This window comes from Hetaerina americana, unplaced genomic scaffold (genome assembly GCF_022747635.1).
Source record: "Hetaerina americana unplaced genomic scaffold, ioHetAmer1.1.p SCAF_17, whole genome shotgun sequence".
NCBI classification, from domain to species: Eukaryota; Metazoa; Arthropoda; class Insecta; order Odonata; family Calopterygidae; genus Hetaerina; species Hetaerina americana.
Window position 1 is genome coordinate 10,348,257 of NW_027286730.1, and position 21,078 is coordinate 10,369,334.

At 34.4% G+C, this 21,078-nt stretch overlaps 1 protein-coding gene across 6 annotated transcripts in view; it reads left to right on the forward strand.

Annotated features, from left to right (window-relative positions):
• ctrip (E3 ubiquitin-protein ligase ctrip) overlaps nt 1-19,056 on the forward strand; it is a 75,367-nt gene extending 56,311 nt beyond the window's left edge. For 5 of the 6 annotated variants that reach the window (XM_071584259.1, XM_071584258.1, XM_071584262.1 and 2 more), the window contains 12 exons: nt 293-541; nt 1,285-1,509; nt 4,002-4,193; nt 5,206-5,411; nt 5,730-5,854; nt 6,293-6,480; nt 6,649-6,758; nt 7,520-7,772; nt 12,153-12,425; nt 13,941-14,270; nt 15,557-15,926; nt 17,110-19,056. In XM_071584259.1, the coding sequence (XP_071440360.1) occupies nt 293-541; nt 1,285-1,509; nt 4,002-4,193; nt 5,206-5,411; nt 5,730-5,854; nt 6,293-6,480; nt 6,649-6,758; nt 7,520-7,772; nt 12,153-12,425; nt 13,941-14,270; nt 15,557-15,926; nt 17,110-17,306 (2,718 nt within the window). In that variant the 3' untranslated portion in view covers nt 17,307-19,056. The remainder of the gene's footprint in view (nt 1-292; nt 542-1,284; nt 1,510-4,001; nt 4,194-5,205; nt 5,412-5,729; nt 5,855-6,292; nt 6,481-6,648; nt 6,759-7,519; nt 7,773-12,152; nt 12,426-13,940; nt 14,271-15,556; nt 15,927-17,109) is intronic. The other variant, XM_071584261.1, reaches the window with a different exon arrangement.
• Nucleotides 19,057-21,078: the final 2,022 nt, after the last annotated feature.

Below are 21,078 nucleotides of genomic sequence, written 5' to 3' on the forward strand. Positions count from 1 at the left end.
GAAATAAGAAATACGTTTTATATATTTTAAACTAAAATGATATAAATTGTTCATAATTTATGTTTTGTGTTGCTATTTATTTTAAGAATTTCTATTTGAAGAGTTTGTGCTACTTACCTTTAATGTGTATTATTTCAATGATTATGCTTGACATTCATTACATTTAATTTAACCAATGAGCAAACATTACTAAACATTGTTTTTAATTCACTAGAATGTGTAATGTGATCAAAATTTGGGTAAAATCCTTTTGAAGGTTAGTTCTTATTTTATAATTTCTCATTTTTTTCAGCCTGAGGAAGCGTTGGAAGCCCTCCGAGAACTCCGAGACATTGTGATAGAATCTGATATATCGCCATTTGAGGTCAATCACAGTGGGCTTATTCGTGCCCTTTTGAGATTTATTACTGATGAAATCCCACATGGAAATACCTCATATCCATCCACAGTTTCACATGGTGCTGCATTGGTGCCTGCCAGCCAGAGCATCAGTCGTGATGATAAACTTCGCATGTTCCTTCATATCTTTTCTGGATGTCCAGTGAGTTGCCCGTTAATAATATTTTTAATTATAAGTTCTGCAAAGAAAAGATTACATTTATAAGTTAAATATCATAATAAAATATGAAGTGATGGTAGTTTCATATTTTTTGTTAGCATTCCAGTAATTCTTGATTTGCTCTTGTTGTCAGTAGTTTCCCAAAATAATGCTTACCTCATTTTTGGGCTTTTAAGTATTAATTTCTATCCTTTTGCAGTGTTGCTTTTCAATCAACTGCACAAATAAAAGGCAATATTTTTAGTAATAATTTGTAATGATAAAATCTCAGAGTGGTTTAAGTTGGAAAAAATATTTCTTATTATTCTGAAGGCTATGGAATGGCTTATTTAGAATTGGAATTAGTGGTGTATTAAATTGAAGTTTGCTGACATTTCTTATGACTTATTTGGGTAACTATAATTTAAATTCGCACATTCACAAGATGTATAAAAATCAACTTTTATTGACTAAACGTTTTTACTAATAATGTGATGACAGATTTGCTGACTTTGCCCATAGATTATTCATCCATGTTTATGTTGAAACCATGGTTGGTAAATGGTTTCAATTTCAGTTCCAGATCTCCAGAAAGCTGGATGAGGAAACCTCTTGATTCAAGTTATATCTGTGATATACCCATTTATTCAGCTGTGAAGGCATTTGAGATGTCTATCTCAACCCAAAGTGCTTTTTACTATAATTTAAAATCATTTTTAATTTTCCTAAATTCTCTGGTCTTGCAGATGGATTCCAAGAATGGTTTAGTGGGTGAATGTAATGGTGAGATTATCAGGAGATATCCAGAGGATTGGAATCCAGCCACTTTATCTGCACTTGTCTCCAAGCTGAGCGGTTGTGTGTCACAATTGGAGCAATTCCCCGTAAAAGTGCATGATTTACCAGCTGGCACAGGAGGGCCTCGAGGTGGCACGAGTGCTCTAAAATTTTTCAACACTCACCAATTAAAGGTTTGTTAGAATTATTTTGTTAATTTAGGTGTGAATTGGTGAAAAAATTAAGGATTTAATTCTATGGATGACAGTTTTGACTATTTTGCACTAAATTTTGCTTTTTGTTTGAGAGTGCAATGCCAAAAGTTACAGTTGAAGAATACTGGTATAACATATAAAAAGGCATGGCTAACCCCATATATTGCAAAACTTTCTGTTATATAAACAAAAATGCTTTTTGTTCAAACTGAACTATTCAGTTTAAGCTTCTTCGGATATTCTCCAACCCAAAAGACTTTACATGTCTTTAATCAAGGAAGCTAAAAAATAATTTAATAATAAAAGGTTGACAGCAGCATCCAATAAAACTAAAAAATATGGCATATTATAGATGGAAACCTTACAAGGAGGTAATTTCAGAACACAGCTAGTTTGTGCAATGATCAAAACCACCGTATTAACAATCGTTAAATGTTTTCTAATGATCTCAATGATATTTTCTGACATAAGGCCAGTGAAGCCAAGTAACAGTAATTTATAGACCCTCTCATCAACATATACAATTTTACCTGCTCTCGGTTGTAGCACCCTTGTGATAAAATAGATTCTTTCTTGCATACCAAGAGCCAGTAGAAATTCCACACCAAGTATGGATAATATTCCAAGAAAGTTATTGTTAGATTACAGTGATTCAACACCAATATTTTATTATTAATGCTTAATAAATCCCTAACCAATGGAGTTTCTCCCCAAGCCCTAAAAACCAGTCAAGTTATTTCAATATTCCCAATGAAAGGTGATAGAAAAGCTTGAGGAAATTATAGATATATGGCTTTTGTCACAGATCTAGAAATCATTTGAATTAGTTTTCAAGGATCATGTGCTTACTGAGACAAATTTAATATTTTATTAAATTCTGGATGGGGATATTCCAAAGGTAGATTAACTAAATTTACTTTCCTCATTGTTATGAATTTTCTATTGAAATCATTAGACCGCAGCTGGAAGGTTCTAATTTGGTTTGCTGATCTTACTAAGGCTTTCAGTATATGCCATCTGGATAAACCCCATTTTATGAAATAGGTCCCAGAGAGTTGATATTTTCTATGAAATGAGAATCTTATGTTAAATTCCAGCTCAGCATCAACTGTTATACCTCAATGATTAATCTTGGGTCCAATTTAATTTTTAGCACATGCTAATAATTTGCCTTTACTAAATTCCTCATGTAATATTAAGTCTATACTAATTGCATGTGATCCCATTCTTATAGTCAAAGAAAAGTCCCTAAATTCTCTCTCAAATCTAATTCAACATCTTATTGATGAGATGCATAACTGATGTGCTGACAGCAAACAGAAACAACTGTGTCAAAATGCAGGTCATTAACCACTCAGGGTCACAGGTCAATATGAAATTACTTCTGTATTATAGCTAATTCAATAATATGGCCACAGTTACATTTCCAGAAGTAATGTTCATCAGAATGACTGTTTTTCAATTCATGTTTCTCTGTTAATCAACAAGCTTAAACACATATTTGTACCTAATAGGATTTTTCTACTATGCTTTGTCAATTGAGGTAGTGAAAATGATTTACAACTCATTTCAACTCAAGAGTCACTTATGTTATTGTTTCTGGGACCCTTAAGTGAGCACGTTGCATAATAAAATCTTCCTAATCATAAAAATTGTTTAAGTGCCTTTTTGCACTCCTCGCTGGCCATTAATAAAAAAATTAGCATTCATTTATTGCGGTCATCAGTGATATCCAATCAAAAAATTGGTGAAAAGTGTATTTATGTCACTGTAGAACTAGTATGAGTCATTCACTATACAAACAAAACTTTTTACTTGATTCTGTGGATGAATTTTTGTGATAAAAAAATAAGTTGTTGATGCATATGAACATAATAATTAATTATTAATTTTTTTTGCATTAGGTAAATAATACTATGTAAATCATCTCATTTCAATTCTTTGTAATATAAAACAGGGTTGTGAAACCTGTGTGCTATCTGATATATGTTGAACAACCATAGCGTAAAATGAATCTTATACCTTAATTTTAATAATATGGTCTTTGGAGTCTGAAGATGATTATTATTTTCAGTGAGGGTCGAAGCTAAAATTACAAGTTCTTAAAACTCAAATGTTTAATTTTGTCATCATATATTTTTATGTAAAATGTAAGGCAATTGTGTTTATTTAATAAATCAACAATGGGTGGAAAGGGAAGGACCACCATCACTCCTTGTTTTCAGTGATGAGAATATTGAATGTGCAAAAACCCTCTTCTATTAATATTTTTTTACCTTTCTGCTTAGTATAATCAGTATTTAAATTTTTGGGGAGTTACAGAAGAGGAATTTATTGTAAGTTAGAGGAGTATTTACGGTGCTGGTAAAATTAATAATGGTATTATTCTAACCATGGTCTTATAGGTGGGCATGTTATTTTTTTATGAATGCTATTTATGTTTTTATTTTAACAACATGTTTTTTTGATAGTGCAATCTTCAGCGCCATCCAGACTGTTCCATTCTTAAACAATGGAAAGGAGGCACAGTTAAAATTGATCCATTAGCCTTGGTGCAGGCTATAGAACGATATTTGGTTGTCCGTGGTTATGGCCGTCTCAGAGACAAAGACTCGGGTGATTCAGATGATGAAAACAGTGAGGAGGACATTGATGATACTTTGGTGAGTTTTTAAATACTGTGAACACTACCGATAATAGCGGCTCTTCAATTGTACTTTGCATTTGTACTGAATATAGGCATTTGAGGTTATGACTGTTTACTAAATGCCTATAGATTTCATAAATGTCTAGGCAATCCTCCAGTGGAACTACGATATGGTGGGAAATTAAAATTGAAATTTGTCTGGATTTAAGCGTCGCACCCTGTGTATATTTCCTCTATTTAAATGAAGCTAGTTGACTCAGAGCATTTAAATCTCCAGCTTTAATCTCTTGCCATTTAATGCACCTGTATATTTAACTAGAGGCTCCCTTATGCTGTTAATCCTGCTGGTAATAAGCAGGATGATAAACATATCCAATGGATTATCTGAAAAATCAGCGAGAGCAGATTCTGTAGATGTTCAAGATTTTAATCAAATGATAAATTTTTGCTTAGTCATAAAATATGGATGCATTTTATGATTAATTATTTGGTTTTTGAATCATTTATAGTTCCAAATGGCCTCTGTAGATTCAATATATATGTCTGAATAGTTAAGGTCTATTTTGAGCCTATTTCTCATATCTATCCTTTAATGTTGCCAATTTTATTAGCATGCAAATAATAGGGCAATACATTCAATGTCGAATAATGCTTGTTGTTCCAAGACATTTGTTGTTCAAGATTCCATGGTACATCAGTTCAAATGCCATCAAAATGTTCATTATCAATAGTAATTTTTACTGACCATGGTGCCTGGAGGGCTACCTTCTCACCTGCTTATCCAGGGGACATGGGTTCAATTTGCATAAAACATATGCAGGTTTTCTTACACTTAGGGATTGACAGTTTATGGTTTTCCTACTTGTTATTTCAAATTTACAATAATTGTGAAAGACAAGAACTTTGCTGTTTGTGGATAATTTTAAATAAAGAAAAAATTAAAATGCTCAATAAATAAAATATTTGAGGTGATAGTGTGATGCCTTTTCGGTGATTTTTGAATTTTGACGTTGCTTTCCCTTTTACAGGCTGCTGTTGTTATAAGTCAAGGGGCTGCAAGGCATAAGTTGCAGTTTTTAATGGGAGAGCAAGTATTACCATACAATATGACTGTATATCAAGCTGTTAGACAGTTCAGTCCTATAGGAAATGATCAATCGGAGACAGACACTGACAGTGAAGCTCCGTTAGGAAATGCTGGAATTTGGGTCCAAACTCATACAATCTATTATAGGTATGTATTTTTCTCTTGCGTGCTTTCAGCGCATTGTCAGTTAGGCTAAGGTAGTGGTTTCTTAGTGTTCAATTCTTCTATAAAATTTTTGTGTGCTCTGGATGGAGTATCAGCAAATTATTTCTTTATTCTAAGAGTTCCTTTTATAGTAAACTTTTTGAAATGCAAATTAAACATTGGTTTATTCAATTGTAGCTAGAATATTATATTCAAGCCTCACAAAAATGTTTGGATAAATTAAAAATTGTATTTTGAAAATAATTTTCCTTAACTTGTAAAATTGTAAATTTGTAACCGAAAGAGTATTTTTATTTTTAGACCCGTTCCAGAAGATGAAGCAACCTCTAGTAGCAAGCCAGGCGGTTCCAGCTCAAGTAGTCGTAAAGGGAAGGGAACTAGCAGCAAGAACAGCCCACGCAGGAAAGGGGATGACCTTTGGAATGGTTAGTATAGTTATTGTGGCAGGGGGAAAAAAGTCTTCCAAATGAAAATTGGAATCCTTTTTGTTTATTATCTGTTAGTGTGATGCAGATTATTTATAAAAAACATATTTGGATAAATTTCTAAAGATATGGTCTCAGTTATTAGATATGCCATAAGAATTACATTGTAATTTTCTGGATTTTTTTTCATGCCAGAGGTGAATAATTTTATCATGTTTCCATGCAAACAGTGCTCATCACAGTGAGCCATTAAACTAAAAAATGATAGACCATTAGTTTTCATGCCTTTTTTTAGGAAAAGTAAATGGGGGGGGGGGGAGGGAAGGGGGGGGGTGCTAATTTTTTCATAATTTTACCATCAGCATTGCTAATTTTAAGTAAAGGAAGTGTTTTGAAAGAGTAATATATTGTTGGCATTACAACTTTTCTTTTGTACAGAAGGTGTTGTCCCTGCTTTGCATTCTCCATTGAAGAATTTCCTTAGCTCTCGGCTTCCAGACAGTGTTTCCATCCAGGATGCTTCTCTTGAAGTGCTGTGCTTGCTAAGAGTGCTGCATGCACTCAACCGCCACTGGGGGTCTCTGTACCCCTCAGCCGTCCATTATGCTCCTGTCCTCAACCAACAGGTCAGTAACTTCTTTATGCACATTGTATTTAGCCTATTAATATATATGTATATATATTGATAATTAAATCATTAATGTAATTCAATTTTAATTAGCTGTGCAACTCTTATGTGAATAACTGTGTTTTTAGACCAAGTCTTTAAATTGCATGTTTCTACATTCCTCAAGGAGTTTGTTAACAGCAAAGTTGCAGCAAAAGCAAGTCGTCAACTGCAAGATCCATTGGTTATAATGACAGGAAACCTTCCATCATGGCTACAGCAGATAGCATCAGCTTGGTAAGTAAAATGTTGCTAATTATAACGTCTCAATTACAAGGCATTATTGTTGTACTGCTGAATCTTGTTAGAACATCTCTTTTTTTTTGATTGAGAATAATGTACAATTTATTAAGCTGGTATGTGCAATGCAGAATATTTATAGTAAATTACATGTGAATAATTTGAAACAAGTAGTTGTAGTAATTCTAATTATTTTCTTCCTGATTAACTTATATTAATATGATAATATTAGAACTAACAAGGGATGATTCCCAGACCCAATCAGTGGACTCAACTAACTCATGGGATGAAAGAAAATGAAAATTCATCGGATCCATATTTTTCTAAGTTTTCATTTTCAATTGTTAAGATTGTTTTTTTTTTCAAAAGTTTCCATTTGATTTTTATTTTTTACCCTTGAAATATACTTTTCACATCTTCAATGCTCTTCCACCAGCTGAATGAACTGACTGAAAAAAAGTCGTTTTTACCTGGAAACTATGGGGGAAGCTAATTTAGTTTTAGTTACCTTATTTTCCTTGATTTTCAATTAAAAATATAAAACTATTGCTATGTGGACTCTTTTCCAACAAAAAGGCTCACATAATTTTTATGTTTCATTCATTATTTGAAGTTAAATGACAGTCCACTGAGCCCTTATCTCTTGTGAGTTAGGTGATATGAGATTCATGAAAAAGGTGTAATGAAATATGTTTGTGATAGGTAGTCTTTGTCTTACCTGGCACTCATTTTTGTGACCTTAACTGTTGTCATTTCAGCCCATTCCTGTTTCCATTTGAAACGAGGCAATTACTCTTTTATGCGACCTCATTTGATCGAGATAGAGCTTTGCAGAGATTATTGGATTCTACTCCTGAGCTTAGTGGTTCAGATAGTGCTGAGAGAGTCACCCCTCGTCTAGATAGACGAAAAAGGACAGTTTCAAGAGATGACATTCTGAGGCAGGCAGAGCAAGTCATTGCTGATCTCGCCTCATCCCGAGCTTTGTTAGAAGTGCAATATGAAAATGAGGTAAGTCTCATAATTAAATACTTTTCATATTCATTATATTCTGCTCAAAACAAAACTGTCCAAAATTAGTGGCACATTAACCCTCTTAGTGCGGCGGGCCGATATATCGGCTTTCGTATCCCTGGCAAAAAGTGCGGCGGGCCGATATATATCGGCTCTTGCGTAGGCTATTGTTAAAATCGTTGTAACTTATGGTTTTTTCTTTAATAATTTATGGTTTTTGTGCTATCGATAGGTTGAATTCCATAGAATTACATAACTAATTTTTAAATTTTTTATTAGCAATTTTAAATGCTTTTCAAAGATTATAATTCTTACTATAATTTTTCGTTCAGTTTTGTACATGTCGAGAAGCTTAGCCTAATTGTTTGCTCGTTTTTTCTGAGTGGTCTTTCCACTATGAAAAGCCACTAAAAGACTACTAATTAATCTGTGATCATCTGTAATCTCTTGAATGTGTTATGGTGTGGTGGTGTTAATTTATAGCCGCTTATTCAGACTTTGTTGAGACGATGGAAATGAGAGCACTGCTTTGTAATCATTTTGGTTTCATTGCCGTCCATCCTATCTAGTCAATTGCGCCCTGTGTATTGGATTACATTGTCAGCAGTTAACTGTGAGTTAGAACTTGGTTTTTTCCTGCCTTTAGATTGTAAGCACATTGCCGCAGTCTCAAGGAAAGGGGAAAAGTCCCAATTTGACTCAGTGAGATCAGCCTTTTCAACAAAATCGAACTATGCAGAGGCTGACAAAAAAATTTGCAATTCACTGGTTTTTCTTTATTTATTTATAATATTTTCTACATGTCTTTTTGATTCTTTATTATATTTAAGTATCGTAGTTTTATTGAAAAATGTTTTAAAAATAATATTAGTATTGTGTCTAAAAATCGAAATATTATTGCTAAAAAAATATTATTCAATTTTATAATACTGTAATAATTACATTTATTTTTCAGATGATGTACGAGGGTCATCCGGAAAGTAGTACCCGTTCGTGAAATAAAGACACAAAAGTAAATATTAACAAACATAAAAAAATTTATTTGAAAGAGGATACTTTAAACTACTTCTCAACATAATCTCCAAGCAAATTAAGGCATTTGTCATAACGTGTGACAAGTTTCTGTATTCCTGCTGCATAGTCCTTCGCCGCCAGCTCATTGAGATACGCGAGGGACCCATCTTGCACAAATTTTTGCATAATGCAGATGGTGTTTAACAATTTCATGAACAATTGTTCGAGAAACATTGGGAAAATGCTCACAGATGTCATCAATTGTGACGCGCCGATCGTTCCTCACGAATTCGTCAACTGAGCTCACCAGTTGGTCTGTAATGACAGACGGTCTCCCCGAACGCTCATCGTCGTGTGTGTTCCCCCTCCCCATGTTGAAGTTGCGACACCACCGCCGAACAGACGACTCGTCCATTACATTGTCTCCATACACCTCCTTTAATTGGCGATGAATATCACATGGGCGAACGTTTCTTGCATTGAGGAATTTAATCACTGCCCTCACTTCACAACTGGCGGCGTTCTCAATTTTTTTAAACATTGTAAACAATCACAGAAACAACACAGGCAATGCTAGCGTCACGCAACTTGGCTCAGAGAAGGCAGACAAGCCACTGAAGCTATCTGACCTCGTCCAGCGGCTACTCGCGTCGTCAGCACTTCATGCGGCACGAACGGGTACTACTTTCCGGATGACCCTCGTAAATGTATTACAACATTATTAACTACAATATTTTATTTTAAAATAAAAAAACTGCATATTGATATCTAAACAAATAACTCATAATTTTTTTTTTCCTAAGGTGATACATTTTCTTAAATTACCCTCCGAACTTCTCACTAGTACCTCTGGAATCCCCGCCGCACTAAGAGGGTTAAGCATGAATGTCATTATTTAAAATTAATTTTAATATTTTCAGGCCTGAGAACTAATGTTAATATTCAATAAAGGTAATTAAGGTGTTGATGTGCATCAGTGTTTAAAGCATAAGTGGTACATGCTAGTAAATCTAAAAGAAATATAATATTATGTTGAACTAACATAATCTTTTGTAGTTCTGGATTCTGTGCAACGTTGGTGGGGAAGGAAAGCTATGGTACTATCATTTTAAAACTGAGATTATATGCTATTATATTATATTATATTTGTGTTTGCATATATACTCCCTCATTACATTCATATATGCTGGTGGTAAATGTCGAAAAAACTATAAAAGAACTCGACTTTCATGTCCAAAAAAGTAAATAGTTAAAATAACTTCGGTTTTGTGTGGTGCCATAGTTCATGGGGAATTAACCTTGCCTAGTCAGACACCTTAGTAGAACCGAGCTTGCATAAATGGTAGCCAAATTATAGTGAACCACATTATTTTGGTTCCATTTAATTTCAAATATTGTGTTATTCAAAGAATTCTTAGAATTTTGCTTGCTTTCCTGTACTAATCTAAATCTATTCCAACAAGTTGGTTACTCAACCATGAATTTTGTTGTTTAAATTCGTGAATTCACCATGCTGAATCCCATAAGTTATTTTAGCTGTTGTAGAGATGGCCCATAATTATTTCCATTTGCCCTATGAACATGTCATGGTACAGCATATTAAAAGCAATAGAATGCTCTTTCCAAGTGTTAATTTTGCTTGTTTTGATTTTTTTATCATATATCATCGGGAATGATTATTTAAGTGGATGAAGAACATAGGTGGTATTAATAGTACCAAATATAGTTTTAGCCTTATAGTCTCTTTGCTTTAGATTTCCGGTGAATTGAGAATCATAAGAGCAATTTTCGGTGGCAGTGTTTTATAAATTATTATGCTCAGAAACACAGAAATAGATGTTCACTTCACTTGCATAATGTTTTCTTCTCATTGATAAAGTTGTGTGCACTCCAAAATTTGCCTAAGTTTGAATTATTTATTGGAATGACAATGAATACCAGCTGATAACCAGGAAACAAACTAAAAATGGTGTCATTTTTTTACCCTGAAACTTAAAAATCCTGAATTCAAAATCATTGATTCCTTATTATAATGACTACAGAGTCATTATTAAATCCCATTACTCATGGACTTACGAAATTTCGAAGTAAAATACTCTTAATAAATCTCTCACTAAGATATTGCACCGTTAAGCTGTATTGCTAAGTTTGCATTCATACATAACTGAGGCATCGAGTATTTTTTCATTTGCCATTAAATAAATCTGCATTGCCCCATAAACAATTGGCATATTTTTGCACATACAATAGCCAACTTGAAATAGCCTTGACCAGCTGATAACCAGGAAACAAACTAAAAATGGTGTCATTTTTTTACCCTGAAACTTAAAAATCCTGAATTCAAAATCATTGATTCCTTATTATAATGACTACAGAGTCATTATTAAATCCCATTACTCATGGACTTACGAAATTTCGAAGTAAAATACTCTTAATAAATCTCTCACTAAGATATTGCACCGTTAAGCTGTATTGCTAAGTTTGCATTCATACATAACTGAGGCATCGAGTATTTTTTCATTTGCCATTAAATAAATCTGCATTGCCCCATAAACAATTGGCATATTTTTGCACATACAATAGCCAACTTGAAATAGCCTTGGGAATGTGAGCAACAGCACCATGACCTTATTTCTGTACCTGTCACTCAGATTTTGTTCCTTTTTGTGAATCATTATATTACTCAAACCAATAAATGTTTGGCACCCTCCCAAAAAGTTGAAAGGGGCTTTTTGCCAAAACCACACTGATTTTATAAACTGTCTTGTGTGTGTGAGCATTTCAATTTGCCTTTTCCTGTTTTTTTTTTGGAAATTTGATTACGTAGTTGAATGAGAACTCATAGTTGCAATGCTGAATAGTTTCACAAGTTGCCCTTGCTAGGCCCTGGAGGAAGAGAGTATGGATTAGATCTTTTTGGCAGAATGGATAGTCCCTTTGAGGTTGGGAAGATTGAATTTATAATATCTTAAGCATTGGCTCTCTACCCCGAAAACTGCCAATTAATATCAAGTTCGCAAATTTGTCTCCAAGGGCCAATTTGGGTCACATGCAGTTAACTATTCTTGGTATTCCACTGCTTAATATGCAAATGTCAACAAACCATTGCTAAATAGAAAACATCCATTTCATGATCATGTGTCTCCTCAAGTTTCAATTTTTTTCCTTCTTGTAAAAGGGTTAAGAAATTAGTTCAGGTCACCTCCTGGATTTTGTGTGAGTGGCAGCCCTGTAATTCAGTTCCATTGACAATACATTGTCATCTGGGCTGTGAGCTTTTATTATTCTCTGCATTCAGTATGTTTATGAGTAATAATCAATGGAAAATTTTAAACTTACTGATACTATTTATTTCCTTTACAGGTTGGAACGGGTTTGGGCCCTACCTTAGAGTTTTATGCTCTTGTATCCAAAGAAATACAAAGAGCAGATCTAGACCTTTGGTTAGGTGAACGTATTCTCCTTGGAGGTGTGTCTTTAGGTTCATCATCAGGGACCACTTACATCCAGTCGCCCACGGGTCTATTTCCAGCCCCCTTACCTCGAAATGCAAAAGTTGCTCAAGTCACAAGAATCAAGAGCAAGTTCCGTTTCCTGGGAAAGTTCATGGCTAAGGCAGTAATGGATTCACGCATGGTAAATATTTTTCCTTGAAATTGATGAGATGTCCATTTTGTTATCTTACAACACGGTTAACTTGAGGCCCTTATGATACATTAAGGATCACCATGAATTAATGTTAAAATTAGGAAAGTAAAGAATTGAGATCACATTAAAATAATACTTTGCCTCAAATTTGATGAACTTTGTTTTAACTCTGTAATTTTGTAAATACGTTGGAAACTCTGTTTTAACTCTGTAATTTTGTAAATACGTTGGAAACTCATAATACAAGGGTTATGCATTCCTCGATCTTGCTCATGAAGAGATACACTCGTTTAGTGGAACAACTTTTTGCGTATACATTAATGTAAAATATGATAATGCATTCCATGCTGAAAAAATAAATTATTTTGAAGGTTTATTCAAAGAAAATTAAAGAAATGAATAAAAAGGAAATGTAAAAGAAAAATTTGCGTAGAATGAACAAGAAACGTATAATTAGGTTCACAACAGAGTAAAAGCATTTATTGAGTGCTAATGTGGTTCATTAACTGTTAATAAAATGTCACCGATTCTCTTAAAAGATCATGATAAAAATATATATGAATCTTATCAGTATGCGGAATTGTCAATTAATGTATCAGTCATTTTGGAAGAATGAAAGGAGGAATGGGTATAAAATGACCATTCATTTAACAGCAAATTCTCTTTAGTATAATTTGGCATCTTATCTCCAACTCTTGGTATGGGCTGAAGTGAGAAAAAAGGAAGTTTACCAGGGACTCCTATGTGGCATAAAATATCCACCGTAGTCATAATGGCCAAGTATTTCAACCCGTGTGAACTAGCTTAGAGTCAATGGGGCTTTGGTCCTGAGGGAATCTTATCACTGCAGGTGCATGTATAAGTAGCAGAAAAATTTGTGTAGTTGGGAATACAAAGTTAGCTGTACTAAGAAGTAATAGAGTTTGAAACCACTGAGATTTATATTCTACCAATGCAATTGCTCTTCATGGCTATTGTAGCCCAAAAACACTTGGAGAAATAACTGCGTCACAATTTCTATGTCAATGCCATAGCATTAGATTTGTGACATACTGTAGTATTGTAATTCCTAGTTATAGTTTTTATGGGAGGGGACTGACAGCTGAGGTCATTTGCACCTTAAGGAGTGGAAAGGATGAAGGGTGAATAGAAACCCAGCATCAGCATTAGCCTACTCTTAACAAAAGGCACCAAGGGGTCCGTAGCTTAACATCTCACTCGATGGATGGCGTACACTCTCAGTACCCTCCACAAAGCACCTCAAGTAGGGATCGTTATACCACTGAAAAATATCTGCCGCTCCTGGGATTTGAATCCGGGCACTCAGGATGGGAAGCCGTGACCTTAGCTATTGTAATTCCTATCTGAAAGTTTAGTTTATATGGAAAATTTTTTTATATCCTGAAAATAGCCAATGTTCTCCACAGAAATTCTGTCATTGCATTTGGAGTGGGAGCGATTATGGGCATGTATTAATTGTGTTTCAATCTTTTATTATCCTAGTTGGACCTTCCATTTAGCATAGCATTTTATCGATGGCTGCTAGGACAAGAGGGCTCCCTAGGCTTGGGTGATCTGTGTTATGTGAGACCGGATGTTCACCGGTCATTGGTTCGTCTGCAAGATATCATTGTGAAAAAGGAAGCAATTGAAGCAGATGCTTCATTGACTCCAAACCAGCGAAGAGAGGCCATTGAAAGGCTATCCCTGGATGGTTGCCCCGTAACAGACCTATGTCTGGATTTCACTCTCCCAGGGTACTCATCAGTTGATCTCAGACGTGGCGGAAGGGATATTCCTGTTACCATACAGAATCTGGATCAGTACATTAAGGTGAGTCTTGTTTCCCTCTTCAATCAAACATTGAGTGAGGCTCCCAGTGTTTTCCATTTTCCTAAAAACTAATCCAAACCCTAAGACATAATGTGGTATTGCATAATTGCTCTGCAATTATTATTACACATTATATGGCTTTCTTTATGAGAAATCACAATAAATATTTATTCAGGTTGTCTACTGAGCTAGTAATGAAAAATAAACAATTTCATAGCTGTGAAAGTGCTCTAAAAATTTAATTACCATTAAGCTGAGAACAATTACTCACTAAATACAGTTTATTTTTTAACAATATGCAAATTTATTTAAATTCTATGAGGATTATTTTCTTTCCTTGCCAGGTACCTAATTATAAACTGTACTTCACTTACAAAAATGGGTTTCTGACATTGCAGTTTTTTATGTAACATAGTAAATACTCAATATGATCAATTAATTACAAGGGATCCAAAAAAAGTCACTATTCTTTGCATCTCATTGTTGGAAGCAAAATTGGGTTGGTTATATTCAGCAGGGTAGGAAGGTTTATATAGAATAAAAGTACTTATACTCCATGCTAAATCATTTAATTATAATTTTAAATGCTATAAAAGGAATAGTAGTTCGTGTCATTGTTTCTTAACAAATAAGTACTGGATGGAAGATTTCAACCTCATATTCAATTCTTTTGTGCACTCAAACTAGTATGGCTTTGAGTTTGATAATGAGTACTAAATAAAGTCTCACATTGTAAAACACTCAAAATCATGTGCAACTAGAATTTTTTAATACTTCAAAGAACAAAGTAATAATGAATATTATATCCCTGTAGAATCACAGGCCATTATATTTGATTTGAATAATCACCCATTTATATAGCCTTATTGGCTGAATTGGCATTAATGTGAGCTGAAACTGATGTTTTTCTTTCATAAGAGAATAAAATAATTTCCCCTTTGTGTATACCAGGAGTGTGACTTCATGGAATAAATTCATTTTGTTATTGAAATGATGATTTAATTTTAGTTTTGAGTCAAAATAGTATCTATCAGTAATTGACTCAATCCATGGTGGTTATGGTATAAGCTCTGAGAAGCTCATTTATGGATATGGAGGTTCAGAAGCATTTTATTGTTTCATTGATCCTAGTAAGTTCCTCAAAAAATGAGGCAAGAATACTGATAAACCATTTATTATAAGCTTTACAGATGGAAAGGTTTTCCTTCCTAAATATATGCCCTATTTAATAATTAATTCTGAGTTAGGTTCTTTCATTTGATTAGTTACTGTTTATGACTTTTCAGTTGGTTTCACACTGGTTTTTGGTGGAAGGAGTGTCACGTCAAATGGAGGCATTGCGTGAAGGATTTGAGGCTGTGTTCCCTCTCTCCCAACTGCAAATGTTTTACCCGGAGGAGTTAGAAGCAGTCTTCTGTGGTTCATCATCGCTTCTACCATCTCCATTGGCTGGTCCAGGAGGTTCTTTCTCCAACAATCTGTCCTCATCTGGTTGGGATGTCAAAACGCTAATGGAATGCTGTCGGCCTGACCATGGTTACACTCCAGATAGTCGTGCAATTCGCTTCCTTTTTGAAATCCTCAGTCAATATGATCGTGATGAACAAAGACTTTTTGTGCAGTTTGTTACTGGATCTCCTAGGCTCCCTGTTGGTGGTAAGTTGCCCCAATTACTGAAATTTGTGCGTTTCTGTGTCCCGAGTATGTCAGTAAAGTTGCTATTGTAAAGTAAAATATATTGTTAAATTTTGAATGGTCAGGGATATCTAGCCAAATGAATTATCCAAAGATATCTAGCCAAATGGATGTGTGGTTATGAAATTAAATCTGGTAGTTTTTGGCTGGTCGAAAATGGCAAGGAGTGGTTTCATTTGATATGGCTTTTTAAGGCTGTAATTTTAACCCCTAGAGGCTGCCAAAAGAAATTTGCCTTTCATTTGCTATTTCTCACTATCTTTTTTGCATGTTGTGGTCAGTGTAGAAAACTTAAAAATTTTTGAGTGCCATAAAAATTATATGGTCACTCACTGTTCATCTTCAATGACACACATCTGATCTCCTAATGGCTTAATATGATATTATTCAAAGATTAGTCTCCTCTCATTTATATGTAACTAAGTACTTTTCATATGCTAATCTAAATGCTAAAATGAGTGAAAATCAATCCAAGGTATCCATATAGAATACAAGTGCCATCAATGCAATCAATATTATTTTCAATTATTATAATTCAGCTTTTAATTTGCAAGTTTAACTAATTGGTTTGGTGTGTAGTGATTGTGTGTTAGGGAAAAATTTTGCCCATTGTAATAGCTTGTATTGAAAATTTGATATTCTTCAAAGAAATTTAGTCTTTAAAAAGAGATGGTTTACTGATGAAACATTGTTTAAAAATATTTTAAAATTCTTATCACCTGTTTGCACTTCCCAGGATGTTATTTAGAAATTCATAAATTTATTTCACTACTACTGTTCAAGGTCTTTGAAGTAACTACTGGTTATATAAATACAATATACAATACATACTTGCAATCCCAAAGTGCAAATTGTAAGTTCATAGTGTGTATTAAAACTTACAACACACAATGACTAGTGGTAGATTTAGGAGTGGTCCATCCCATCTCTCTTTGGAGGATTGCCTATGTTTGCAAAATATGGTAAACGAATAAGTGGTAGAAATTTAACAATGATCAGTCAGCATCCATCTAAAACATATTTTAAATGGTATAATACCAATGATGATAATGAACCAGGCACATAATTTATTGCCTTGAATAGCCTCATAGAAATAACAAAGTTATACCTCTGCCATGTACTAACTGCATATTTAATTTTCTAGGGTTCAAGAGCCTCTCTCCTCCACTGACAGTGGTTCGAAAGACTTTGGAAACTAATATGAATCCTGATGACTTTTTGCCATCGGTCATGACATGTGTGAACTATTTGAAATTACCAGACTATTCATCCCTTGAAGTGATGCGTGTCAAGCTAAATTTGGCAGCTCGAGAAGGACAACACTCCTTCCACCTTTCCTAGTTAATGCTTCCCAGACTTGCAGGGGAAGATTTAGGACAATTGTTTGTGTGTTTATGTATGATTGAACTAGTGCTGCCATTGTGTGTGTGCATGTGTGAGTGGAGGGTTTAAGGAAAAGGATATAATTTCAAGTGTATTGGAGTGCATGTAACTAGGAAATTTCAACGAAACCTAGTGAGAATGAAAGTAGGAGCTGGGGTAGTATGTTAGGCTCCATTGAAGAAAAGTGCTTTCATTCGTGGGAGTGTATGGCATATTGAGACTAATCCCTCGAAGAAACTTTGGAGGACCAAAGTGTGAAAACCTGAATGTGTAAGGTAGAGAGTAATATTTTGTATGGAGATTGTTGATTAGAGTGAGATGGGCCCTTAACCAGGGCTTTTTGTGGTTATGTGGTGGCCTTGTAACTTGACCTCTGCTTCATTAGGGCCAATTCAGGATCAATTGAGTGTATTGTTTCCCCCTGCCCCCTTTCTCATTATCCCACTTGTATTTTTACCTCAGAGAACTCAATTGTTATAAATGATTGCATTCCCTGCATTTTATTATATTCCCTATATTTTGTTATTTCTAAATCTGTGAATAGGTTTTTTTAACCAAGTTGTAATGTCTCAGTTTTTTTGCTCTGCTTGTTTTATGTTTTCATGTGGTCACCTTGAGTGAGTGAAGGAAGCCACTTCACTAAGAGTAATAGCTTTGATGAGGATGGAAATTATTATCCTGTTATTGAGCGTGGATGGCAGTAGCATGACTGGTGAGGTTTTGTGAAGGAAGATATTCATCCATAGTTATCACTGGTGGATTATCATAAACATTTTGTTTTATTTTTATTTTTTTGGATTAGTATCTATATAACTATACATTTCATTATGCAGCAGATTGCGCATTGTCTAAATGGTTTGTGTGTGTGTGTGGATGTTTGTGTGTGTTTCAAATTAAGTGAAAAAGAGGAGGGAGCGTATAGATGAATTGTTCGCAGTGTATTGTGTGTGTGTTAATATCATCTGTTCTCCCAATGAATATTATACAAAGTATCTTAATTTTTGTTTGCCAAATTACCAGGAGTTTGAACTTTTAATCTACAAGCACCGCAATCTCCTGCTGTTGATTTCCAGAACTAATCTTAACTGAATTACATGAAAAGTGACTTTTCGTTAAGGCTAATTTTTTTTATTGTGAAACAATAACATTGAGGAAATTGGTGAAACTATTCAGAAATTTTTCAGGGCAAGTACAGTTTTAAAGAAATCTTTTAGTGGCTTCCCTAATTTCTCTGTTTGTGTTGTCTTAGCAAGTCAGCCAATAGTACCTGTATTATTATTCTCTACCAGTTGTCCTCATCATGGTGTTATAGTCCTTTACATGTCAAGAAGTTTTGTTCAGTGAAAGTAGGCTGGAACGACAGAAAAAAATAAAATTCCACATCAAATGTGGTTAGGCAGGTGCAACATCAGCTTGCAGCAGTGAAAAAAATGGTTAAATTTGTGAATTTTCTTAGACTCCTGTGAATCTTGCAATTTATGAATTTTCTTTCTTGGCAAAATTACTTTGCTGTTCAAATGCTGTTCTACAACACTTGTATAATTTCTGTGCAATGGGATTAATTGGCGCCTCAGTTTTGAGACGACATTGATGTTTCAATCGTTTCAGTTCAGTCTTATAATTCTGAATATGAGACAGTGCCTGTTTGATTCCCATGAATTTTCTAATAAGAAATTGTGATAAACTCCTGTATCAATAAAATTTATAAAATGGCCATTGTTTTCTTAATTTTATTAGTTTTCAAATGTTAATGGTCTAGTTTTTAAATTTCTTGCGATCACCTGAGGCTCAGCAATTATATAGTCAGTTGAGTCGATTTTCACCAACTAATCTGCAAGCATATCCCAATGTGAAAAATTTGTTTTCTAAGGTACACAGTCTTTCTGTTAAGTGTTAAAGCTGATTTTTAGCTGTTTAAGGATTGCACCCTAAAAATGACTAATTGACAGTTAATAAGATTTTATTACATAACAGCTCTATACAATTATTTGTGGTAGTGATGAAAAGTTAACAAAAGTTAGGCAAAGTATGAGGTAAAATTTCAGCCTTCTGATTTTTTGAACTAATGAATTAACGTTATCATATCTACATTAATAAGGGTTTTAATATGAAAGAATGAGTAAATTATTTGTAATACTTAACTTCTTAGAGCCCATTTTGCTGAACATAATGAGTAAGATGTTAAAACTATTTGAAGAATCCAGCTTTGTGAAATGGATACAAAAATAGTGAGGGATCATGATATTTATGTAGGATTGCTGCTTTAGGTAGGGTGCAAGTCTCCCAAGTAATCCATTATCACCTAACATAAATGTATTATATTTATTCTTCCTACTACCATTTCAAATTTTTCTATCCTTAACATTTTCCTGACATGCCATGTCCCAATTTCGGTAGTAAACACCCTCTTCTGCATCTTCTTTTCCACTGCAGCCAGGACTTTGTGATGATGACCACAGAAGCCTTCTTGCCTTTCCAATTGTGAAACATGACACCCAGCCCTATTGTTGGGAATATATATTTATTACCATCAATCAGTATTTGTATCATGGGCTGGTGGCAGGTGGTTTCCCACTGCTTCTCAATAATGTTTTGAACTTGACACACTCACTTAAATATTCACCCCACTGGTGTCAGATGCCTTTATAGCAATCTCACTGAGAAACATGGTCTGTTAACCACCTTTCATCTGGCTCCTACCTTTCAGCCTATCTGGATGAATAGTCTTTACCAGGAAAGTCATTGCCCCAGAGCTCTATGGGCCATCAGAACATTCAAGACCTCCCACCTTGCCAACGTTGTAGTCCATGCGATGAAGAGGAGGGGATAGGATATATCCAAGATAAAGGTATTTTCCATTCAGTTTCCAACACTCTTTTCATAAAATTAAGGATCATTTGGATGATATTCAAAAAAACAAAACATTGAATGTATAATATTGAACAGTAAAAAGTTTCTGACAGCAAAAAAAAGGCAAGTACTTGATTGCTTCTACCATCAAACCACAACTTTTTTAATACTTCTGAATTGTCATCACCAAGCTTGCCCATAGATTACAAAGAAATTACATTTTATTCAATGAATGCTAATTATGAAAAATTTGAAAATTTATTAAATTTTCAAAAGTAGCTTTAAGTTAAATTAGAGGTCACCTTTTTTGCCCTACTTGACTACTACTTTAGAGATTGAAATAGTTGTGTTGTAATATTAGAATATCACATGTTGAGTACTTACTAAGAAGTAATCCAAATTGGGAAGAGGTCACAACTGTGTTCATGGTAAATAAGACTATGAACATGGTGGCAGAAAGTCTGGTTAAGGCTGGGAAATAAAACCTAGTGAAACAAACCAGCAGCAGCCACCAGAATGGTTGAATCGCTCATATCATACTTATGAAAACACTCTCTCCAACATAAGTTTTGCCTTTTATTATGCCTGTCAAAGCAAATAACTGGTCAGAATATGGTAGCCTCTAATGGTTTGAAGGTGATGACTGGTGGTTCTGTGCAAAAGAAAGCAAAGTCAATCACATCGGCTGGAAAGGTCATAGCTTGTGTTTTGGAATGCAAAAGGGATCCTGTTAATTGATTACCTTGAAAAATGCAGAACAATTGCAGACAAATATTTCTCCAACCTTCTTGACAAGTTAAGTGCCAACAGAAGAGGCTTGGCTTGAAGAAGAAAGCGATCATATTGCATCTGGACAACCTGCTGTCTCCTGCTCACAAAG